General features: G+C 35.4%; 2 protein-coding genes across 8 annotated transcripts in view; both read left to right on the forward strand.

The window, feature by feature from the left end:
- The window catches only part of LOC120428513 (uncharacterized), a 47,016-nt gene that overhangs the window by 7,303 nt on the left and 13,593 nt on the right, over positions 1-26,120 (forward strand). For 4 of the 7 annotated variants that reach the window (XM_052707300.1, XM_052707301.1, XM_052707302.1 and 1 more), the window contains exons 2-12: positions 14,652-14,920; positions 14,979-15,212; positions 15,272-15,394; positions 15,458-15,736; positions 15,792-15,998; positions 16,065-16,172; positions 18,312-18,415; positions 18,855-19,066; positions 19,438-19,574; positions 19,671-19,737; positions 25,073-25,269. In XM_052707300.1, coding sequence (XP_052563260.1) covers positions 14,669-14,920; positions 14,979-15,212; positions 15,272-15,394; positions 15,458-15,736; positions 15,792-15,998; positions 16,065-16,172; positions 18,312-18,415; positions 18,855-19,066; positions 19,438-19,574; positions 19,671-19,737; positions 25,073-25,269 — 1,920 coding nt within the window. In that variant the 5' untranslated portion in view covers positions 14,652-14,668. Of the gene's footprint in view, positions 1-14,038; positions 14,921-14,978; positions 15,213-15,271; positions 15,395-15,457; positions 15,737-15,791; positions 15,999-16,064; positions 16,173-18,311; positions 18,416-18,572; positions 18,632-18,854; positions 19,067-19,437; positions 19,575-19,670; positions 19,738-25,072; positions 25,270-26,120 lie in introns of those variants that run through there. The other 3 variants (XR_005607119.2, XM_039593526.2, XM_052707303.1) reach the window with 2 other exon arrangements.
- Positions 23,784-25,066, forward strand: LOC120428514 (chymotrypsin inhibitor-like). Its single transcript, XM_039593527.2, has 2 exons — positions 23,784-24,517; positions 24,593-25,066. The coding sequence occupies exons 1-2, from the start codon at positions 24,454-24,456 to the stop codon at positions 24,823-24,825; spliced, it is 297 nt and encodes a 98-aa protein (XP_039449461.1). The 5' UTR covers positions 23,784-24,453; the 3' UTR covers positions 24,826-25,066.

The raw sequence follows: 26,120 nt of genomic DNA on the forward strand, positions 1-26,120 counted from the left end.
GTATCACTTTTTGAGCCACACTTTTTGTGTGATAACACACCCGAGTACACCTTCAATTTCGTAGCCATAAACACAGGTATTAAATGGCATGGTGCCAATATCGTAATTGATTGGACTCCCCTCGTCAATGAATCATATTGGCAAGCTTACCCTTTTCAATGTATTTGCAAGTGTTCGTAACAACAAATGGTCCTCCTTTGGTCTACCTCCCCCATGCGAAGTAGAGTGGCCGTATACTACATACCACTCATATTAGTACGCTGGTGTTATTTACCTGTGTTTACTACTAGTACAAAGTAGATGCTCTCTTCTCTCTTGGTGGTTTACTTGTTTTCGAAGAGCATGAGAATTTAACATTTACTCTCTTTCTCTGAGAATGCTAACCGGCACGATAGTAACCAACACAGCCTTAGTAGATGAATTTTCTCTCACTCTCGTTTCTCTCTCTGTTTGCGTAAATTCATAAAAACAAAGTTGAGCTGCACCATGCGAACTTGTAGTGCGTGCTTCTGGGGCCGCACAGCTGACCCAACAAGCATGGCACAAACAATAGTTTGAATTTTAGTTGGAATTTTTAATAGCACGTGCACTGTTCTAAACATTGCTCGGTAGGTCGTTACGAAATGGTATGATTTTTTGTCCAAATGATGTAACCACTCAAGTGTGTAAATAAAACATGTTTTCTTACAATTTGTTCAATTTTATGAGAGGCAGCTGGGTTCTAGTTTGTTTTGTCTTATTTGGTCAATTTTTAAATTATTTAACATTTAACTTTAAAAACATTCATTTCATTTTCAAAAATCTTTCGAAACTCCTGAATCTAAAAAAACAGAGTTCGGTGATTATTTGTGTCATTTGGCAAAGCATTAAATTATTCGCTGGGTTTTTTTAATCTGAAATACAACCCAAAAATGCTCTAAAGTGATCTAAGAATATTTAACCAAAGATGGCGGTCAAAATGGCGGTGGTAGAATATTGAAAGCAATCATTTGGTACAATATCTGGCAATCAACCACTCGAATTTGTCTAACTTGTGGTTGATGAACTCAAATTTAATGTAAAAAATTAAAAAAAAAAAAACATTTTATTGTGATACGATTATCCGAAGCTCGTATGGAAACCCTTCGGATAATCGAAACTTCTGATCAACGATTATTTATAAGAGCTTATGATCTTAAAAGATCTCGAGAGTAAGCTATCATCATCGACCCGATCGTTGAATGTTTACTGACAGGCGCCATTCATGATTGTTCTTTGGATAACAATTTCGGTTGATATTATATCAAATTCATTATAAATTATAATGCCCATATTTTTTAAATTTATGAAGCTTTGTCCAGCGATTCCTTATTCCAAATATGCTATTTTGCTTAATTGTTTTTTCAATACAAATCTCGATACAAACTTGGGAGCTCTACATATAAAAGTGCAATGAAAACGTTCGAAACTCCGTATCTTAAGAAGGGGTTTTCTGATCGATTTAGTATCTTGGATTTGGTTCTTTTAGAAAAATAAAACAGTACATAACAAAATTCTAGATTACTTTTTCAAAACCACCATTGCACCATGGGTTTCCTATGTACATAGGACCTTTTAAAAAAGTAAGCGAGAATTAATGTATGCGTATTTGACTCGATAACAGAATATGCAACTATACAGCCAATATTTAAGTAAAACTCAATGAAGAGTGTTCAAACTTTAACCCAGAGACACCTTGGAATACTTTAAAAATAATTTAAGAAAAACGTCAGTTTTTTTTTGAAAACATCTTCGCATTAGAGAAATAAACATTTTCTCAAAAATCTCGGTTGGCAAATTTAGGAAAAAATAGGTTTTTAATTCTCTGCAAAAAAATATAAAAATTTAAATAAGCAGTTACAGTCGACTCTCTGGTTGTCAATATCCAAGGGACCGTCGAGGAAGAGAAGCATCAGTTTACAGAATGATGCAAAATGATGACTCGATTGAAAATATTTTTTTCTTGATACCCAGCTATAGGAGGGAAACATGGCAACGTTCAACAAACAAAAACAAACAAATGTCAGACACCCTTCAAAGCTTCTTTTCACAAAGAAAAATGTCTATGCAAGCCAAAAAAGTATTTCAAAATATATTTTATAGCAGTCCTGTTGTTTTGCAATCTAATATCTAAATACCAAGGAACTTTTCTTTCTCGAAAAAAATCTTTTTGCGGTGCTGTACATCGTGAATTCATATAAATTCAAAATAATTTTAAACAATTCCAAACATGCCAAATATGATAATAAACCCTGGAAAATGCATTTCAAATTGTTTTCAGGTAATTTTACTTTTATTTCCATTAAAATTATGAGGTTTTTTTTCGTATGTTTGTAGTAGATATGAAGTGGACCAAAAGTGCCAAGTTTAGAGCAGTAGTGCATGGACTGATCTTGAGTTTTTTTTTTAAAAAGGTCCAATAAGCTTTTGTCTTCTATATGTTTATAGGACCTATTCAAAAAAAAACTCTGGTGATGTTTTTATTTCGGTCAAGTTGATTTTTTGAAAAAAATGTGTATGTTAAAATTGATCAAATCAAATTAAAAAGTACTTATACAAAATTTTGTTTCAGTGCACCTTTTTTATATTGAAAAAAATTTAAGGCACATTTTTCGAAAAAAATTTTTCTGATATTAGAAATGATGATTATCATCGGTCTCGCAAAAGTTTTCACAACAGCGGCTTTTTGCATCCTTGAAAACCGTCAAAAAAGAAAAGTTTAATTACCATTTTTGAAATGATCGATACTTGCATAATCTGGCGAATAGAAAAATGGTTCCAGTTTTACATTTGAGAACGGTGCCGCTTTTCGACTCCACTTTTCACCACCCAGGTTCTACACAATTAACCCTCATTTTTCAATTGACGATATCTTGGCATCTATTGCTTCAATTGTAAATGTCATAATCAAAACCCTTGTAAAATTTTCACATTTCTTGCAAAAACATATTTTCAGGATTTCAAAATCACGAAAAAAACACGTAAAGGTTATTATGCCTTTTTGAAATGTTACTCGTAATTTCACAAGGTTTGGAAAATCGAGTTTTTATGATATCAAGTCGATGGGCTACTTTTCATCCAAATCGAAAAATTCAAAATAAAAAATCACAAAAAAATAGGAAAGGCTAAAGATTTGCTATATTTTTTGATTTTTTCTCTCTATGCTGTATGTTTTTAACATTTTTAAGAGGAGCCTCATCAATTTATATAAACCTTGTAAAAATGCATAAACAATAGTGATCATTTAAAACTAAAGCTTCCTTTGATGACATTCTTCACATTTCTAACAACACATTCCACACAAATTAACATTTGCCGCGCGTTGCTCTCTTCGGCGTTTAATATCGCGTGCTAAACGACGATAAAAACGCTATGTTTACATCTTCGGCGCGCAAAAATCAATAGTCGCTTCTGGCGAAGATCTGTCTGCATCATCTCATATGTGAATTTCGTTCGTTCGTTCGTGTTTGACCTCATGACATCAGCTGCCGGCCGTCCGTGGCGCGTTTTCCCCTTCGAGCCGAGTGTGATGCTGATGCGTGGTATAAAAATAACCACGTATGACGCAGGGCCACTAGTTTGCTGACGGTGTGCTGGCTTGTCACATGTGAAGTTGGCCCTTTTCTGCAGAATTTTTTGTTGTTTTTTTGTTTGTCGTGAAATAACGACTTCAGTTTGTGACACGTATGGAACAGTTTCTTTTTATCGATAACCAACTGACTAGTCACTGTGAAGGTTGCTTGTTCCAAGAACCTCCAGCGAGTAAATACCAATTTCGTTTTCATTAAACATGTTCTATCATTTTTGACAATCAAACTTAACATAGTTTGAACTAATTAATGTTCCCCAATAAATATTTTGATAGATTCGGCGTGATAAAGGCCAATCATCTTTTGAGTCTAAACCAAACTAAAACCACTGAAGCGAAAAATTAACCGCTCGGTTGACTACCCCTAGCTATCACGATTATGGTTTGGGCAAAAATTGCTAGCCAAATCGACGCAAACAGTGGAACCAAATATGAATTCATAATTGCGCTGCCGATAAATTGTATGATTAATCAATCTGATGTATGCAACTAATCAATTGGAAATGTGAGCTTCAGTGAGATGAGATCATCATGATACACTTTTTTTATGAGACTCTTCAAGCATGAAATTGAACATATTATTTAACTTTAAGTTGAATAAACACTTTATTTAAAAACTAATATCAAAACACTTTGATAAGAATTTATCAACATGTGCTATAGCTGCTACATTTACTGAAGCTGACTAAACTAAATAAAATTCAACTGTTTAAAGTATTAAAGCAAGTACAAATGTTATTGCTAAAAGTATTACCAGTTTCAAGTGGTACACCGTATCTTCTAATTTCACCCAACTGAGCTTAAACTGCCTCGTTTATCTTAGTAGCTCATAAAACATGATTCAGCTCAACAGTTACCATCACCGACAGTAATAAAATAAATCACTTCCCTATTCTAACCCCAACCACGGTGGGGGAGTGAGTGAAAAAGAGATCAATTTGCGTTCGCGTTTTGTGTATAATTAGCACCGCTGTTTGATGCTCGCGTTCTCGTTGCTGCTGTTTATGAATTATGCTAACTCCATCACAAACTGACCATTTCTCAGTTGTTCCTCGCAGACTTTGGTGCAGGCCTCCGTAGTTATAGAAGATTGAAACGAACCATTTATCCCAGTTGTGTTTGGGCACTTTTAGCACCACCTGTTTTCTCGACGCACCAATAACCACTGTTTTCCACCTGATGGTTTGTGATATTTTGGCTACCTTCTAACATTTACTCATAGATCTGTACTATATCGGCTAATTATTGCTTTATAGTTTGTGCACTAAAAACTCGACTGAACAATATTTTTTCATTAATTCTTCCAGAATATTTTAACGATAGGCACATAGAACCTTAACAAAATTGATGCTTTATGAATTATCCAGCGTCTCCATCAAATAAATTAAATTTTCAAATGGAGACTAGGTTGACTTTATTTCTAGCTCGTCTTTCATTTAAAATAAAAAATATTTCTCTACTTGAAAATATGTAATCAACTTCTTTAAACATTTTCTAAGTCGTGGAATAGTAGTTTATGCAACAAGTTGCAAAAAGATGATTTTTTCAGCACGATAAATACGAAGAGTGCTGAAAAAAACAAATTTTGCAACGAGTTCCATACAACATTTTTTGCAATTCCGAAAAACACCCATTGAGTGAAATTTTAAGTCAAATTTTCATGTATTTTGTCAATAATTCGTTTAAATAAAAAAAATGTTGAAAGTGTTACTTTTCGAAACAAGTGCTGAAAAGTTCAACTTTTCAGCACCCATTTCAGTGCTGAAAAGTAGAACTTTTCAGCATTTATTTTGAAAAGTCCTGCTATTCGATTCTGTTATTTTTGGTACATAAAAGTAGGCTATTTCGTCGTTCAAGAATGACAGGAAAAGTAAGAAGTTTCACGACGGAATCGCAAAATAGTAGTTTATGCAACAAGTTGCAAAAAGAGGATTTTTTCAGCACGAGTCGTACATTTATCCAACGAGGTTCACCGAGTTGGATAAATACGAAGAGCGCTGAAAAAATCAAGTTTTGCAACGAGTTCCATACAACATTTTTTGCAATTCCGCAATCCACCCATTGAGTGAAATGTTAAGTCAAATTTTCATGTATTTTGTCAATAAATCGTTTAAATCAAAATAATGTTGAAAAGTGTTACTTTTCGAAACAAGTGCTGAAAAGTTCAACTTTTCAGCACCCATTTCAGTGCTGAAAAATAGAACTTTTTAGCATTTATTTTGAAAAGTGTTGCTATTCGATTCTGTCATTTTTGGAACAGAAAAGTAGGCTATTTCGTCGCTCAAGAATGACAGGAAAAGTAAGTAGTTTCACGACGGAATTGCAAAAATAATATTTCGTGATTTTCAATTTTCATAGTTTTTTTTTTTTTTTTGGGTGTAAGACCATGATATTGATTTTGTGGTAAATTGAAAAAAAGTCCAGTAAAAACCAAGTAACTCAATGATTTGAGATTGTAAACATAAATGAAATGATTGCTGATCACCAAATTGACACTATAATTATTATTTTTTAAAGCTTTTCTTTTTGTTTATTTCAAAATTTGACCTTTTAAAATAAATCTATCAAAAATGTTATATTTACGGTAAATGAACCAAACTAAAATTTAACTTTTTGTACCGTCAGTGGGGGTGACATTGGGTCTGGGGGTTGAGATTGGGTCAAAGTATTTTTTTACGGATTTTAAAATTTATCAGGTACTTCTCAATGAAACTAAATTCTGTTAAAAGGGTTGTGCAAGGGACATCTTAAGATGACTTTTCTGAAAAAGTCTTGTTCCTAGAACAAATCCTGTCATTTTAGCAGCTGTCTAAAGTTGAGGTACGTTTTTGGCTTTCGAAAAATCAACTTTTCAAATTTTTTGTTGGAATTGATCACAAAGTACCCAAATGTTTGAAAATCTCTACTTCAAATATTTTAAGCATGTCAATACGATTCCCTCGAACAAGAAACACTGTTGGATGACTTGTTTTTACTATATCTTTGTATTTGAGCATCATTTTAGTTTCATTTGACCCAATGTCACCCCCTCAAAGGGGTGAGATTGGGTCAATTTTCAAACGATTGCCATTTAAGGTAGAATCCATCAAATTACACCATATTTTGGGAAAATGTTAGTAAACTATCTAAGAACAATTCTACTATAAAAGATTTTCGATGTTATTCAAATTGTTTTTGTTATTAAGAAATTACGAGAGGTGTATCGTTTTTTGACCCATAGTCACCCCCACTGACGGTACCTTGACCTATTTTTGTGTGTATGGTGCCAGTTTCTTGAGAATGACTAGGGCTAGTGATTTTTCACGGCAAAAAAATCGAAATTTCGCGGCATGCCAATTACAAAACATTGGAATTTCACGGCAATTTCACGGTACTCTAAAAACTGCTCAAAATAAACGTAAAATTGAGCTCTTTTAGCGTAATTATGAACAGAAAATTGATTTATAAGTAAGTAGCAGATGGAATCTCCTGACACAAATGATTATTTTGAAAAAAAATGTATAGGATCTATTTTGAAATTTTTTTGGAGAATTTCCGACAGTTAAATTTATGATTCAGCAAATTTAATTTAATTTCATTGAGATAAGAAGTAGTAAAACAAGTGTTATAAAACTAACAATATATCAGCGATGGAATAATCATCATCAAAAGAAAAATTTTGGATGTTCATCAAGAGAAAAAATCCGAAGGGAGCATGGCTCTCCTCTCTCGCGCACGAAAGATCAGTAAAAAGAATCTAAAAAATTATAATCTTGATTATTCGGCGGAACATCTTTTTCACTACTACACTTGCACGTGTAACGTCACGCGTCGAAAAATGACCGGTCAGATTTTGTAGATGGGCAGTGTGTGTAAACAGAGTGAAATAAATATGTGTGAGTGGTGCTGACAAGGAAATTCACAAACAAACATCAGCAGACTGATTTTCTTGGAGACCCTACTGAGTCAATGTAGATTCGAAAAGTACATTAAATTTCCCATAAAATGACATGTTCTAAAAAATTATACAGTCGAGTTACGGAAAATGGGAGAATTTTTAAAACTTTTTGAGTGTTTTTTTTTATGAAAAATACGTTTTTTCGGAATTCTGAGTACGCCATCAAATCGGGCGTCTAATTTTACATAAAAGTCCCTTTGACACCAAATTTCTATCTCATCAACGTTTCAGGCTGCAAATTATTGAAAAACACCTCTTTTTTCGCATGTTCAAAAATGGAAGGGGTCGTACCGCCCCTCCGTCACGAGGTATCAAAAAACGGACCTCGGATTCGTGATCAGGGGTAAAAGTTACCTCTTAGAACAAAGTTTCACGCAAATCGAAGAGGGGTCGGTGCAACTTTTCCCGATTTCGTGTGAGTTGTTAGAGAATTACCTTTAATACATTGCAAATGCTCAACAATTTTTTTGTGTTTTCTTTCATTGTAGTTTTTAAAAATGTTCTTTTACAATCTTTTTGGAATTTTGAGGAATAACTAAATTTTGCTGGAAATGTAGAATCGATTTCTGCCTTTCAAACAATATTTTAATGAACAAACGTTAAAAAATAGTTTTAAATCTGACAAGCAATATTTGTTAAGTTTGGAAACTACATCCGAAATGCTTATTAAAAATCTTGTAAAGTATTTGACATAAAATAAATAATGCTTAAATGTACTGAGAAGCGATTTATCAATGAAATATTTAAAATTTCGCGGCATTTCACGGTGCTTACAAAATTTCACGGCCAGGGGCAAATTTCACGGATTACGCGGCTTCCGCGAAATCGCGAAAAATCACTAGTCCTAAGAATGACATTTGAGTCGGGCGTAATTTATTTCTATATTTTTGTATTTCGTAAATTAAATGTTGCTGTATCTCGAAGCCGTTGTATTGTAACAAAAAGTAGTCTCGAGCCAATCTTGTAGGAAATTTGGAGAGCTTTCTGAAACAAAATACACTGAAATAAAAATACACACTATATCTATGAGATTACAGAAAATACAAAAAAAAATCTCTTATTAAAACTTTTTAAAATGTGGTCTAAATGTAATTTTTTTTTTAAACCGATCGAGGAATTTACATAAAGGGCTTAATAATATTGTTCATTGTTCAAAATCCAATCCTTGTAAGGATACAACGGTTTTAAAAAATAAAAATGTTGAAAAACCTGTGATTTTCAGTGGTTTTTGGCCATTTCTATGGATTTGTTCAAATATAACGTTCATAGATTTTTAGGATTTCAAGCAGCCATGCCAGATATACAAATAAATCTGTATTTGACAGATTTTTTGATCCCAAAAATCTGTATATACAGATTTTTTTATAATGATAATAATATTTGAAAATTTGAACAATTTAGTGATGGAATTATGCTTTAATATGATTAAAAAGCCTAAACCTACAGTTAAAATTTTAAAAATGTCTTCCATGGCTCCAAATTCGACATGATACAGATAAAATACAGATTTATTTTTAAGAAAATACAGATCAGTCATAAAATAATCAGGCATCGTTGATTTCAAGTCCTGTTCCATGACCTGTAGGATCAATTGAACAAAAATAAAAAAAATCCCGCAGTCATTTCGATGTAAATTTCAACCCGCTGGAGACAGACCAATTCTCAACCAAATGCGCTGATATTTGGCATAGAGCGTCCAATTTCCCGTCCCGGGAATTCCCGGGATTTCCCGAAAAAAAAATCCCCAAATTCAAGCGGACTTTTGGAACCATTTTGTTGAAAATGCCCTGAAAAACTAAATGAAGAAATTCAACATGATTTTGTTCAAATAAATTTATTGTTAAGTCCATATAGAATTAATCAGATGATCAGAAATGTTGCTATCAAGATTTATTTCTGATAATATTAATTTCTGAAGCAACTGAAAATAGATCTTGCCTAATGGAAATAAACTATTCGATTTTGGTGTTATTTTATTAAAACGTATATTAACACTTGTAGCACCAACGGGGTCAAAACTTACGCGAAGCACCAATGGGGTCAAAAAAGTTGGAAATGCAACTTCATCAGGCTGTATCTCGGCGAAAACTCAACCGATTGAGATTATTCTTGTTGCATTCGATCCGGAAGGATGTCAAGAATCACCTACAATAAGGTAGATCCAAAACAGATGCGTCTACCCTAAGTTACAATGAAAAAGGCATTTCCAACTTTTTTTACAAGTGTTCAAAGAGCCGGTGAAAATGCATTTCCAACTTTTTTGACCACGTTGGGGCTACAAGTGCTAACCCCAAAATAGGTTTGTGCATGAAGAATTACTTCAATTCGTTTAATACCTAGTATTAAAGAAATTACCATTTGAAGTGAAAGAATTATGGAGCACTGGTACAAAAATGGGTGTTAAAGGGTTAAATAGAAAAAATGGAAGACTGGTTGTAAAATGATGTTAGTTTATCGTAGAATACAAATCATGTTTATGTGTTGTGGAAAAGCTTTCAGTCGAAGTCAATTATAAACCTGAAAATCATGTGACATAATAAAACTATAAAAAATCATTGAAAAACATTGAATACTTTGTATTGTTTGAGAGATGCCCAAAAAATACAAAAATATTTCTAAAACTTGAAATTTTGAAAACATTGATTTGTTTGAATTACAAAAAACACGAGAAGTTAGATTTTAAGGAAAACCTAAAAAGCTTTGCCATTTTGTTCAAGAGCTGAAACCAGTATGATTAGTTTTAGAAAAGTAATTTGTCATAGAAACCAAATTTCTGCATGTTTCTTTTTCATTTTAACTTTATGTGCCAAAGCACACTCTCTCAAACTGATAACGGAGACAAGTTTAAAATAAATTTTATGCTTGTGGAGTATGGATTCATTTTACTCACTGTCAAAAAACTGTGATAAAAAATACCTCTCGTAAATAAAAAACCATAGGAGCAGTTCTCTAGGATTTCGGTCACTCAATTTTTTTTGTATTTTTTAATCTGACTGAAACTTTTTTGGTGCATTCGGTATGCCCAAAGAAGCCATTTTGCATCATTAGTTTGTCCATATAATTTTCCATACAAATTTGGCAGCTGTCCATACAAAAATGATGTATAAAAATTCAAAAATCTGTAACTTTTGAAGGAATTTTTTGATCGATTTGGTGTCTTCGGCAAAGTTGTAGGTATGGATACGGACTACACTGAAAAAAAATAATACACGGTAAAAAAAATTTGGTGATTTTTTTATTTAACTTTTTATCACTAAAACTTGATTTGCAAAAAAACACTATTTTTAATTTTTTTTATTTTTTGATATGTTTTAGAGGACATAAAATGCCAACTTTTCAGAAATTTCCAGGTTGTGCAAAAAATCATTGACCGAGTTATGAATTTTTTAATTAATACTGATTTTTTCAAAAAATCGAAATTTTGGCCGCAAAAATTTTTCAACTTCATTTTTCGATGCAAAATTGAATTTGCAATCAAAAAGTACTTTAGTGAAATTTTGATAAAGTGCACCGTTTTCAAGTTAAATCCATATTTAAGTGACTTTTTTGAAAATAGTCGCAGTTTTTAATTTTTTTAAATTAGTGCACATGTTTGCCCACTTTTGAAAAAAATATTTTTGAAAAGCTGAGAAAATTCTCTATATTTTGCTTCTTCGGACTTTGTTGATACGACCTTTAGTTGCTGAGATATTGCAATGCAAAGGTTTAAAAACAGGAAAATTGATGTTTTCTAAGTCTCACCCAAACAGCCCACCATTTTTCAATGTCGATATCTCAGCAACTAATGGTCCGATTTTCAATGTTAAAATATGAAACATTTGTGAAATTTTCCGATCTCTTCGAAAACAATATTTTCAAAATTTTCAAATCAAGACTAACATTTCAAAAAGGCCAAACATTCAATATTACGCCCTTTTAAAATGTTAGTCTTGATTTGAAAATTTTGAAAATATTGTTTTCGAAGAGATCGGAAAATTTCACAAATGTTTCATATTTTAACATTGAAAATCGGACCATTAGTTGCTGAGATATCGACATTGAAAAATGGTGGGCTGTTTGGGTGAGACTTAGAAAACATCAATTTTCCTGTTTTTAAACCTTTGCATTGCAATATCTCAGCAACTAAAGGTCGTATCAACAAAGTCCGAAGAAGCAAAATATAGAGAATTTTCTTAGCGTTTCAAAAATATTTTTTTCAAAAGTGGGCAAACATGTGCACTAATTTAAAAAAATTAAAAGCTGCGACTATTTTCAAAAAAGTCATTTAAATATGGATTTAACTTGAAAACGGTGCACTTTATCAAAATTTCACTAAAGTACTTTTTGATTGCAAATTCAATTTTGCATCGAAAAAAGAAGTTGATAAATTTTTGCGGCCAAAATTTGGATTTTTTGAAAAAATCAGTATTAATTAAAAAAATCATAACTCGGTCAATGATTTTTTGCACAACCTGGAAATTTCTGAAAAGTTGGCATTTTATGTCCTCTAAAACATATCAAAAAATAAAAAAAATAAAAATAGTGTTTTTTTGCAAATCAAGTTTTAGTGATAAAAAGTTAAATAAAAAAATCACCAATTTTTTTTTTTACCGTGTATTATTTTTTTTTCAGTGTAGTCCGTATTCATACCTACAACTTTGCCGAAGACACCAAATCGATCAAAAAATTCCTTCAAAAGATACAGATTTTTGAATTTTCATACATCATTTTAGTATGGACAGCTGCCAAATTTGTATGGAAAATTATATGGACAAACTAATGATGCAAAATGGCTTCTTTGGGCATACCGAAGGCACCAAAAAAGTTTCAGTCGGATTAAAAAATACAAAAATTAAAATTGAAGAAAAAATACCGATTTCGTAGAGAATTGCTCATAGATGTTTTTTTTATTTTTCGAACGATTTGAACTTACGGAATTAAAAACTATACATTTTCTTGTAGTTGTTTGATTTTTTATATGCAGTCAATTGATCTTCAGACTTATTTTAACCATCAAAGTCGCTGTCCTATACAATTTTGTATCAAAATATTGATCAGAACCAAAATCAGAATAATTTTCAATAAATTTGAAATTTTCCTGGAATTTCCGGGAAATTGGACGCTCTAATTTGGCATGAGAGTTCTTATGTGTATCCTCTACTAGGAGAACCTCGGTTTGCCGTAATCTGAGAACTTTCATGTAAAATTGTCTGGAAAACTGAGTCTAGCTATCAGTTTTTGAAAATTTCGACGTTTATGCCAATTTAAAATACAAAAGTTTTATAAATCTGGATTTTTTTAAAGGTCCAATAAACCATTTTTTTTGTTTTTTGGGTATTTTTGAAACCGCCTTGAGTCAGGTATTCGAAAACACATACAAAAAAAAAACAAAATAAAGCCAATGTTGTTTATTGGACTACAAAAAACTCTAGAAATTATATTAGTATTTTTTTTATGAGAAACATACAATCCTGCATTTTTCGTGAGGCTTTTTGCAACATCTTATGCTATTTTTTTTACAAACAAATTGAGCAAAAAAACCGTGGGATCACTTAAAATATTGACTTTTAAACCATTAAATAGACAATTTTATAGACATAGTGTGTATTTTTACGGCTTCGAGATACAGCAATACATGTATATTACGAAACACAAACAGTGGTCCACAACATTTTATATTCCAAAAAATTAAGCAATTTTGGAGTGTTAGTATATTTTACAGAGTTGTTGCAAATGGAAAGGGACAACTTGACTAGGTTGAAAACTAGAGTGGTTTACGATTTGGAATGTTTCAGAAAACCTTTCTTTCCAGGAATATTTTTTGAATATTTTTCTCTTCCAGAAAGTTTTTGGGCATGCCAATTCAAGCAACTTTGTTGAGACACCATCACACCTTTTTTACCTTAAAATATCTATGTTTTTACCGATAAGTTTTTTTTTCTCTCCTAGATTTTTTTTATGAATGTTCAAAAATTTGTAGATCAATTGCCATATGGTGTAGTAGTGTGTAATATCAAAATCAATTTTTCAGCACAGCAATTTTTCAATTCATTTTGGGGTCCTAAACAACTCCCCAAAGTTTGGGAACGATTGGTTTAGTCCTCACTTTACACAAAGCCATACAAAATTGAATCGCTTGGCACAAAGTGGGGACTAAACCAAACATTCCCAAACTTTAGGGAGGTTACGGACCCCAAAAGGAACTAAAAAGTTGCTGTGCTCACTAAATTTGGTCAACTTTATTTTTTTCCATACAACCATATTACACCCTAATGGTGTAGCCCCTCATTTATATTTTTTCTGTTCCGAAAAAAATATGATTTTAATTTTGATTCCAGGAGACAGGTAATTTGAGTAAACTTGTCTCGACCAGTGGCAAAAAATTTACATTTCCTCGTAAATCTAACTCAATTTAATTTTGATAAGTTTCTATGTACGCGAATAAGTTCTTTAAAAAATACCTTATAATTTTGTAGAGTCGAGTTTCGAGTACACCATCAATAAAACTAAAGCAAAGAATTTTAGTATCAATTAGTTAGCAGCTCAACCTGAACACACGATCCCGCGCTCCATTGCTTTGAATGAACGCGTGCAGTGAGTGAGTGACTGGACGCGCGTGTGCGTTTGAATGAAGGACACAATATCCGAAAAATTAGGTTTAATGTTTGTTTATAGTTTTTCCTAAAATAAACAGGAGTTGGTGCTATTTTCGTGTTTGCTGGCTAATGCTGTACAATCCCGAATGGTTTCTCTATAGCTCTCTCATATACGCTACACTAGGATTCTAGGCAAAAACTAAGCGCGCATCACCACCAAGCATCTCCACCCATCGCCATGCGAGTCAGTCGAGTTTAAGTTTGCGCCAAGTCTTCCGCAAATACAAGATCCTTCCGAGCGAAACCATTCAATTCAATAAATTTTAAGTTAAAATAAAAAAAAAATACATTCATCAAAACCACCCATATAAAACGGCGATTGTAGTGCCGTATACTCTTCCTACTACTAAAACAAAAATCCACCACCAAATAAAAAAATACCAATACCACCACCAAAACCATCGAAACCCAAACAAAACCATGGCCGAAGATCTAGCGGACCAAATTGATGATTATATCTGTGTATTTGAAGGAGCCGGTGATCTAACGATGGACACATTCGTCATGTTACTGTTCGCGTTGATCGTAGTAGTGATAGCGCTAGTTTTCCTCTCGAAGCTACTGTACGAAAAGTATGTAAAGAAGGGCGGCTCCGTAACGGCGGAGGGAGGAGCCTCGACGACGATATCTTCGACCTCGGCCGGACTCGTGGCCGGCAGTTCGGCGCTGCTGCCGAGCAAGGATGGCGCAGCCGTCGGTTTGCGACTGTCCGAGCCGAAGGAGGTGCTGGCAACGAAAAAGGTAGCTGGAACGTGGGGTTCATGCGTCTCCAGATTTGACATCTGTGTTTTTATTTCAGGAAGCTCTCCTTGCCCAAGCAAGGAATGGTGGTGGCGCTCTGGGTGGTGGTGCCCGAGTTGGTGGTGGCCTGGGCGGCGGTGCTGCATTTGGTCCCAAAGCCGGTGGTATCGGCGGTGGAGGTGGTGGCGGAGCCGTTCTCCGGAAACGAATCTCCCGCAAGAGTCCCGGTCCCGAGCTGACCCAGAAGAAGCGAACGATCGTCCCTCCGTCCAACATCAATGGATCGGATATTGTGAGATGATTTATCTTCTAGTGAAGATCAGATTTGACCCTCTCTATCTCGTTTTGCAGCAATCGGTACAATGGGCCATTCACATGTTTCGGTGGCTCTACTCTGATTTGGTCGTTGTGAACAAGCTGCTGCAGGACTGGGTTGGCACCGTCAACACGGCACTGCTATCCTACGTGGAACAGGTAACATAAACTCAAGCTTCCTTCTTCCAAATCCCTTGCTAATAGCGACTTCTCCCCCTACAGCATGAGATGATCGTCGAAGTGGTGCGGATACTGCCAGAGAGTCTACCCCCAAACATGCCGAGCATCCTGTGCGAGCCGGCCGAGCAGCCGAACGAGGTGGAGCTCATGTTCGACCTGGAGGCCACCCCAGTCCTGCAGATCAAGGCGTTCAAATCGACCAACCAGAAGACGGACGTCTCCCACTACAAGGCGACCGTGTCCCGGTTGAAGACCCGCATGAGCCTGATTATCAACTTTTTCGCGCTCAAGGGTGAAATGAAGGTGGAAGGCTTCCCGGATGTAAGTGGTCGTAATTCCACCTAACGCACTCACTAACCCTCAATTTATCCCGCAGATCAAGATCCACCTGAACAGCATTGGCCCGCTCAAGACGGCCAACGCCCAGGACGAGAAGAAGCAGGGCGATCTGATCGTCGAGCTGCTCTCCGCCTCGATCCGGGACGTCGTCTATCCGATCGACTTCTCCATCTACTCGACCTGTCCGCGCCTGATGGGCGAGGAGCCGGAGGATGTGATGCCGCTGGATTACTCCGCGTACGGGGTAAGATCGGCACTTTCGTGAAGTCTTCTTGTGATGAAACATAATGGGGGATGATTTCTGTTTCAGCAATACGATACCTACCGTTCGTACCAGGACGATTCGTTCGGCACTAGCGTGTCTGCTTCGCCAAGGAAGCTTCTAGTCAAGATCATCAAAGCTGAGGGACTTTTACAGGTTAGTTATTAAAAATTTGCAAGGATTTCTGTGGATCAAAACGTCTCAAAATGTTTTTTTTTGGTGTTTTTGGGAAGGTGCGTACTGCGCATAGAGTTTGTTAATCGATAAAAATATCGTCGGTAATATTATCGTCTGACGATAACGATAATGGTTATCGTTATCGTCGGGACGATAACGATAATTTATCGTTTTTGATAATTCTATCGGCGATAATCTTATCGCCGATAATGAACGATATAAACTCGTTTTTTAAATCTTTCTAATATAAATTAATTCAACCATATCATGCCAAATTTTCAAAGAAAATATTTTTTGAAAATGTAGTAAGCTTCAAAGTATAAATATGTACTCAAAATTAATCACAAAATATTTTTTTTCATAATTTGCAACATGGGTATTAAACGAAGCGAAATTTTGAATGTTTTTTCACTTTATAAAGCATTTTTATTAAAAAACCAAAATGTTCACAAATTACCGTATTTTTTTTCGAAGATACTCAAATTTTCATAATTTGCAATATGGGTATCAAACGAAATGAAATATGTATGATTTTTCAATTTATTAGAGTTTTTTTAAATACAAAAATTACCTTTTTTTTTTCTGAAAATACTCAAATTTTCAAAATTTGCAATATGGGTGCCAATCGAAGCGAAATTTGGTATGCTTTTATCACTTTATTAGAGTTTTATTTTTTTTGGAAAATACTAAAATTTTCACAAAATACCGTATTTTTCGAAAACATTAAAATTGACAATATTTGCAATATGGTATGAAACGAAGCGAAATTTCGTATGCTTTTTCAATTTATTAGAGATTTTTGGAAAATACAAAAATTTTCACAAATTACCGTATTTTTTCGAAAATACACAAATTTCCAACATATGCAATATGGGTATCACACGAATTGGAATTTGGTATGCTTTTTCAATGTATAAGAGTTTTTTGGAAAATACTAACATTTTCATAATTTGCAATATTGTTATAAAAACAACTGAAATTATGTATGCTTTTTCACTTTAAGAGTTTTCTTTTCGGAAAATACTAAAATTTTCACAAATTACCGTATTTTTTTCGAAAATACCGTCATCTGGGGCGAATCGGGACTATAGTATGAATAGGGACAGCACGTTTTTCAGCCCCAGATGACGGCACTCAAATTTAATAATTTGCAATATAGAGTTTATTTTCTTGGAAAATACTAAAATTTTCACAAAAAACCATATTTTTCGAAAACATCGAAGCGAAAGTTTGTATGCTTTTCATTTTATTTGAGCTTTTTTTTGTAAAACTCAAAAATCTAACTAAATTTCGCTTCGTTTGATACCCATATTGAAATTTTTTTAAATTTAGGTATTTTGGAAAAAATTACGATTATTTGTGAAAATTTTAGTATTTTCCAAAAAAAAAATCCTTTAAAGTGAAAAAGCATACATAATATCGATTCTTTTTATAACTATATTGCAAATTATGAAAATTTGAGTACTTTCGAAAAAAATAAGGTAATTTGTTAAAATTTCAGTATTTTTAAAATAAACTGTAAAAAAGCAAAAAAATTACTTCGTTTGATAGCATATTGAATTTTTTTAAAACTTAAGATTTTAACCAAAAAACTCTATAGATATAATAATATTGAAAAAGCATATGGAAATGTCAATGTGAATGTGAAAATTTTAGATTTTAACCAAAAAACTCAAATGATGTTAAAAAGCATACAAAATTTCGCTTCGTTTGATACCCATATTGCAAATTATGAAAATTTGAGTATTTTCGAAAAAATACGGTATTTTGTAAACAATTTTGAGTGCATATTTTACTATGAAACATACTAGATTTTCAAAAAAATATAGAAAATTCAACATGATACGGTTGAATTAGGTCGATTTTAGAATGGTTTTAAAAATGATTATTATCGTTATCGAGCTTCGATAATTTTATCGTTAACAACCTTAGCATAAACTATCCAGATTTTTTAACATGGAGGACGTTACGAATGTTAACAAATCGCTCGGTGCTACCAACGCCGTTACTTTTCGTAATGTCCTCCATGCTTCAAAAACTGGATAATTTTATTGAATTAGAAATTTGATTACACTCTACAGAAAATAACTAAAATCAATTTAAAATTATTTCTTTTAGTGTTCGCAACCGTTCTGCGTCGCCGAAATGGACGAACCTGCTCAGAAGCACCAATCTGCGTGCAAAATGGGACCAAATCCGTTCTGGGACGATACTTTCCTCTTGTAAGTTATCCCTTTACTGTCCATGTAACAGTTGCTCTCTCGTTACCTATGTTACCATATAGTTACTAGTAATTCATCGTATGTTTAGTAACCTTATCCTGCATTTAGAAGTAAAAAAATCCTGTTTCATTTCTCTTTCTTTATCCATTCTTTGTAGTGATCTGTCCAACAATTCTACCGAACTTCTGTTCGAAGTGTATGACTCTGTAGCAGTAGGTAATGACCATGACAATGATGATGATGATGATGTGAATGCCGTGTTGAATGTTGACCCCTTGTTGCTAGTAGACCAATCCGCCGCCAAAGTCGATGGGGGTGGTGACGTTGACGTCGAAGCTGTCACCCCCTCGGCTCCGTCGTCTTCGCTAGATGTTGTTGTTGAGAGTGCCGATAAGATTGTTGCGTTGCATGACGATAATACTACCCCTACTAACAACAGTAATGACCCGCCGCCGCAACAGCAGTGTGTTGACGTTGAACCTTCTTCTAACCCTGACAAACAACCCACTAACGACAGCAGTAGTGTGCCCGATCAGGTCCGAGACGACGAACCCTCCCAAGTCGGGGGTGACGACGATCAGCCGGAGAAAGCGCCCGCTGAATCCGATGAGGTTGATTCAGCCGCGCCCGTTGCAAAAACTAAAAACAAGTGTGAGTGTGTGAGTTATCTAGTCGCGCTTTTGTAATGCTAACCCCGCTCATCGAAGGCCAAACGGTTAAAATCCTTGACCTGCCGCTGCTGCACCTGCTTGCCTATTCATTGTTCCCATTTAGTCTCCACATTGTCGCGTGGGGTTGAGGTTTGCGTCAAGGGTCACAATCATCACGGGAAAATCTCCGGCATTCATTTGCTCACAATAATTGGCGCTCCGGGGTTGATACGGCACACGATGTGGTGGTACAAATTTGCATGCTTTGGATAGTTTGTAAAATGTGTTTGGTATTAGTCGATAAGTCACCTTTTTTTAATCTTATCCCCATCAAAGCTATCAACCAAGCTAATCCGCGACTCCTGCTTACAGGTGGTTTCCAGAAGTTCTTGGGACTGGGTCTGGTCGGTATCGATGAGCTGTCGAACGGTCCGGCTTCGACCCAAGTCCTCGAGCTGCAGCCCAGGCCATACGAGACGGAAAACATCAGCGGTACATTGACGGTTGAGGTGAGTTTCGTCAAATTTTCATTTGCTGCTCTAAGGGAATTTTTCCTTGGATTTCAATTTAAAGCATTCGAAAATGTTTTTCTTTCCCTTTTTCAGTTTGTGTTCATCGACGCTCCTCCTGCACCGGCTCCTCGACGACAGCACATGCAGCAATCCTTCCGAGGTAAGTCACCCAGCAGCCAATGTAGTGCCCTTAAACACCCCCTCCCCCAGTGTCCATCAAGCTAACCAAGTTGCACCAAGGCCGCGCTTCCACACATACACAAGCAGTCTAACTTGTCTAGTTTTTTTTCAAAATCACAAATCACTCCTGTACAGTTAATCGTAACCACTGCCTTAAACCACCTGTTTTGTAATTCCTGTGTAGTAGTTGTTGGTCGATAGTTCGTGCGAATCGGACGAATTTTCCAAATTTTGCTGCGACAATTGCGGCTACATTAATAGAGAGAGCAATACTTGAGTTTCACAAACTGCAACGGCTGCACGCGAAAACTACAAATTAACCAACCTGAAGCTTCCGTTAGTACCAATCCGTAGCTGAGTATTATCATTTGTGGTGTTAAGTAAACTCCATCAGAGGTTTCGCGGGCTATGCATGGGAAGTTGTTTAAAACACATTTAAATTACGGAAATCAAGAAGCACTCACTTTTCATATTGTAGTTACCCAAACAACAGTCCCAAAAGGACTAAACTTAATATACGAACTTGCCAAGTTTATTCACCTTACTGTTATTGCCGGATATAACCTTGTTTGTTTGTTTGGGTTTCAAAAACGGCAAATAATGCAGGACTTTTGCTAAACATCCTCTTTTACTGCATTAGAACACCTGTTCCGGTGAGATACTCTCCTTTGATGATAAGCACGTGACTTCTTCGTATGCCAAGCTTAATCTTTTTAGACTTTAAAGGAAGTAAAAGAGGATGTTGGATTGTAACGACGGGAGTTTAGTCTTTTTAAGATAATTTTTAAACCAATTAGTTCAAACTCCGAACAATTTAAATCTAACCATGCATAGGCCCGCCCTCTGAGAGGAATGCATTCGCTGGTAGCATCTCATATAGTTTCCCCTCACGCGGTTTGCTCAGAAATTATATTTTCTCACATAATCCTCATATCTTCTTTTCTTCTGCTCTCTTTGTTATTGTTTCAGAATACTAAAAAAAAAACATGACATGAATTGTTAACATTGTTGTAGCTTAATCAAATATAGGAAGACTAGGAAGAATGATGATTGATTCGCGGGTTTTTGTTTTTTTTTATTCAAATTTTGTGTAACTAGCAGAATGGAACAAAATTAAATAAGAATTTTCGATTGGAAATTGGTAAAATCGGACTAATTGGGAGGTATTTGTTTATTGTTTTATTTGCAAATTTTTGTTTTCTTCCTCATCTGATACGATAACGATAACCGAAAGGGTAAAACGAAAAATGAATGCATCGAACTAAGTCTTTGAAGATTCGTCGAAAAGTGGGTGGAGCTTTTAAAAGGCTTTCTGGCGAATTTTCAAAGAGCTTTTTTTTCTTCTTTTTTTAATTCATTCGTTGAATAAAGCATAAGCAACGATTTGAATCTGTTTTTTTTTTTTGAGATCACGTCACGTTGATGAATCATCTGATTTTAAATAAATTAAATTTAAAATAGTCCTGAGCTGTATATTTTTCTAGACGCGTTTGTTTAAAATTAATTATACCTAGTATACTGTACAATAGTAAAACATCTTTCGATCGATTGTACAACCAATAAATACAAATACATATCAGCTCCTATCGTTGCCTGAGTAAGAACAGTCGTTTCATTTTTAAACCATTATCAATTGAAAGACGCCATAAATTTGATGCGATATGTGAGTAAAGATAATTCTAAGAAAGCACAGCTTTTTGCACTAACCGATCTAACACGAACTACTGCTCTCTACTTTCTTGTGTGTTGTGACTCTAATATTTGTTAATTGAAATTGATCCAATTCATAACAATGTCTTCATATCCCCATAATATCACCTAACTTTTTTCATAAAAAATGAGAAAAAAGACAATTTTTAAAAATTTTCTGATTTATTTTTGAGATTTTTTATAGTTTTCTTAAAAAATACTTTATAAATATCTTTGGTAAATCTTTGGTATAAAGTTTTGATAGATATGATAAATGTTGATTTGGTTGGAGTTGTGCTCTATAATAAGCAATTTTGAACCACTTTTTAAAACAGCAGTTCCATATGAAAATAAAAAAATTAAAGTCCTTCGATTTGGATTTGGACATTTTTATAAGGGCTCCATTTTAATCGATTCTAGCTGTCTTGAGCGCCTATGAAAGATGATAAGTTTGACTTCCAAGAAAACATAATTTGGAGTTTCAAAAATCTACCCAAACGATTGAAAAAAGATTATGAAAACTTCAAATGCCATTTTGACGGTGGCTAGACCAATGAGCCCATATCTGAAAATATTGTTAACGGATTCACAGGATCCCGAGATATGATTTTTTGAAAATAAAATTTGGAGTTTTCGACGCGCTGCGCGCAAAAACTGAAAAATGTTTAAAAATGGAAAAAATCAACTTTTTTCACTAAAACTGCGATAACTCGAAAATTTCAGCTAGCTCTATATGCAACTTTTGATACCCAAACATGTATAGGTATTCGCTGAAATTTTCGAGTTATCGCAGTTTTAATGTGAAAAGTTCGTTTTTTGACGATTTTGTCAATTTTCCTTTTGTCCCTAATGTCCAAACAAAAAAATACGGATCCAATTATTTCGGCTAAACAATCCCCACTCCAATTTTGAACCAAATCGTCCTATAAACATATGAAACACAATAGCTTATAGGACATTTAAAAAAAACTCTAGAGATGATTTTTTTCCGTTTTAGTAATTTAACGGTTCTTGTGGAAGGCGCGTACAAAAACGGAATCGACAATAACACTTTATACTGTGCCCTCTTAAACCTTGCGGTTTCAGCGATGAATCCACAGGCGTGTATCGTTCTTTTTGCGACAAGACTCCGACAAGAAATCAGTCGAAATGACGCAAAATTATGATTTTTTGAAAATTATGTTTTATTTTTGCTGGATAATCGACGAAAATTTCAGTTTTTTTTAACCGTGAGTCACCCTAATGGTCAAACAAAAAAAAAGTTCGCTCTACAGCATTGCTTGGCGTTCGAGATTCCTACTCAAAGCTAGGTGTCCGAATGCTTGAATTGTTGAGGCAATTGCAAACTTCTTTTTATACCTAAGTTTCCAGTCACTCCGGGATTCAAACTGAAGACCTTTGGATTGTGAGTCCAACTGCCTACCAACGACTCCACCGAGACAGGACCCAGGGAGACGACTCCTACACCTAAACTGAGCTAACGACCTAACCTCTAGACCAAAGCCGACATTTCCTTCCCCGTCCCACGGAAGGCGTGATCAGACAAATCTCGTTTCAAAAAATGCCCCGGGACCATCTGGGATCGAACCCAGGCCGACTGGGTGAGAGGCAACCACGCTTACCCCTACACCACTGGTCCCGAAAAAAAAAAACCAAGTCTAAATATTTCCCCAGTCGAATTTTGGGCGCGATCGGACAACTTTTTTTTCGAATCGTGCTGCTTTCGGGGGGAATAGGGGGATGGCGTCGCTATTTTTAGACCACGTTTTCCACTTTTTCTCATCGAAACCGACTACTTTATCGACTTCATTTTGCTGGGCGAGATAGGACGCCGTCTATTTTTAGACGATGACTCAGCACTTTTTCACTCTTGCACTTAAAAAAACCAGGTGGCAGCACGATGTAACGCCACGTCCCTATTGTTGCATTCGTCAAAAGTCCAAAATTCGAAGGTAACATTTCAAAAGGCATCATGTACATTTTGACACTTTCTAGGTTATTGCATATTCTGAAAGTACTCCTAATAAGCTACCTCTCCACCAAAAATGAGCAAAAGCTACTTCAGTAAAGTCTGTTTAATGATGATTTTAAATAAAGTAACATAAACAAAATCTCTGCCATCAGCAGTGCCTGTTTTTAAAGCCCTGTCAACCTGTCAAATATAAGACTACATGAACCTCGTGACGAAAAAAAAGCATCATGAAAAAAGCGCCATGTACATTCGGCGAAGAAAAACGAATCATAACAAAGCGACCCCTCAATGACAGCAACAGGGGTGCTATAGACGTTGGTGATTTCAAAAGGATTTATGTTTGTGTTTCTCAAATAAAATTACGGAATAATGTTTTATTGAGTTTGGACGATCAAGTATCAATAAAAGCAACGTTTTTCATCGTTTGTTATCATTAGAACATCTTATTTTGCTTTTATATTAAAATGGGAATTGAAAATGGATGCTCAACATTCAAATGCGTTTTTCTCAAAAAGGATGGTGTGTACATGATGCTTTTTGAAATGTTGGCATCGAATTGTTAAATATTCAGTAGCCAGAAACAGTTTCGCGTTCTACAAATTTACGGTATTTTTTCCAATCGTTAACGATATGATTCTTCACAACAGGATCTCAAAATATAAATTGTCAAACTTCAAAACAATCATTCCCTATCGAACTACATCACAGGTTAACGAACCTTTTCAAACTTCAAAAAACACTAAATCACCACAAACCTTTACATTACTTCCACCTTCGAGTTCTTTCCGTTACTGATGCCCTTCCCTCAAACCAAAGCTGCGCATTTCTTCAGATGTGCGCAGAATGTTTGAAATTATTATGAAATCGGTCATGTACCGGCACAAATGACGCCGAATTGGCAAAAGTTGGTGGTGGCACGTGAGCCGGCCCCAAGTTCCGGCTCTGCTCGGTTTTCCCAAAACAAACCAACTTCGCTGATTAGAACCACCAATCTGTGACCAATAAAATGCCCGCGAGTGCACCTTTGAAGCAACCATGTCTTCTCTAACCACCGTGCTAGCCGTCACGTTTTTCCTCAGCTCCAGCCTGGTGTTGAGCGGTAATTTTGCTTTAAAGTTTGAGAATTCGCCCAAATGACTCATCTCTTTATCTATGTTTGCAACGCGTTTTGCAGTTCCCAGTGATTTCTGTGGCATCAATGAGGTGTTCCGGTTTTGTGGTCCCATCATTCAACCATCGTGTGCCTCCCAGCGGATTGGTTCGAAGGTGCGGATACCGGGGTGCAAGATGGGATGCACCTGCAAGCCGACTTTCGTTAGGAACGCCTTCGGCATCTGTGTCCAACCGTCCAAGTGCTTTCTTAGTAAAGCTGGCAACAGCATTCATGATTCAATAAAAAATAATTAGCTAAACTACTGACTTTGTAATCTTCATTTACTTAGAATTAACTCATAACAACCATCAACAACATTAACAAGGAATTAACTAAAACTCATGTTTTTCGTTTGTCGTTGCTTGACGAATGTTTGAAAACGGCTGACACAAACAGTTTGCTCGAAATACTTCCCCCTGGCTTTTAGAAATGTGCTTCCAACAAAACAAAGCATTCAATTTTATCGTCCTTATCTTACCCCAATTTCAATCTAATCCACAGCCGGTGAGGACGCGTTAAGCACAAGCACTCCGAAATCCACCCTGGCAGGACACCCGACCGCCCAAGGAATTGGCGCCAGCGGAAAGCAACTCCAGATCGCATCGGCACCGACTTCCCCAGCCAAGAGTGGCCTCTCCAGCAGCGTTAGCTTTGCCGATCGCAACCAGCGCTTCCAAGCGGCCAACACGAACCGGCTGGTGGGTATCCGGTGACGTGGGCTTAAACCAAAACACAAGCAAACTCTCCAGAAAACTCAGATTCGCACTTCTAATGCTTCGTAACACTTATGAATCATGTTCTGTATCAAACGTGCCATTCATCAAAACGAACCTGAAATTAGTCAGTCAATGCTCTGGCTTGATAAAAAGAGGTCACACCATCATCATTTACAATTTTCCGGAAACTGTGCGGTTTAACTTCACCTTGAGTCTGTCCAATTATGGTTCAGGCACGTACCACGTGCGCTTATCTGGTGCAGCCACGTGCGTCCGAATTTGTGGTGGCGTTGGCGCAATCGCGCCTTTTTGCGCGTATAGTTTTCGTTCACGCAAAGCTGATTTGTATCGTTTTTGATGACGCATCAGGGCTATTAAAGTTTCATTCCGAATTTTGATAAAATATTCCATTTTTATAAAAATTAATAATACCCTAAAAAACCCCTTCCATTGCAGTTTTGATTAATTCAAAATTTATGTTGGGTTTTTCAGAAGTCTTTATGAGTAATTCACTAAAGTTTCGTAATTTCGTAACCCAGGTTGAATTAGAAAGGGAAGATCTGGCTCTACAGCCCATAAAAAAATCGGAGATTATTTTAAACTCGAGATATCTACATTAAAAATGTCTTATTTTCCAGAGAAAGTTGTTTGGTCAACGTAAAGAATTTCCAAACATTGCCAACTATATGTTTTTCCATGTAATTTTGCTCGCTGAATCTGAATCTCTCAGAATTGAGCCAAAGTGTCGAAAAAATCATTTTTTTATAAAACACTCTAATCATGAACCACCCTAATTTTCAATAAATCCAAAATTACCCTTTCCTTCTTGGAAC

Source organism: Culex pipiens, chromosome 2, assembly GCF_016801865.2.
Source record: "Culex pipiens pallens isolate TS chromosome 2, TS_CPP_V2, whole genome shotgun sequence".
Classification (NCBI taxonomy): Eukaryota; Metazoa; Arthropoda; class Insecta; order Diptera; family Culicidae; genus Culex; species Culex pipiens.

Bases quoted from the DNA above. Each gene is read 5' to 3' on its own strand.
- LOC120428514 (XM_039593527.2), top strand. From the start codon at position 24,454: ATGTCTTCTCTAACCACCGTGCTAGCCGTCACGTTTTTCCTCAGCTCC. The intron at 24,518-24,592 runs GTAATTTTGCTT...CGCGTTTTGCAG, and splicing joins CTCCAGCCTGGTGTTGAGCG to TTCCCAGTGATTTCTGTGGC.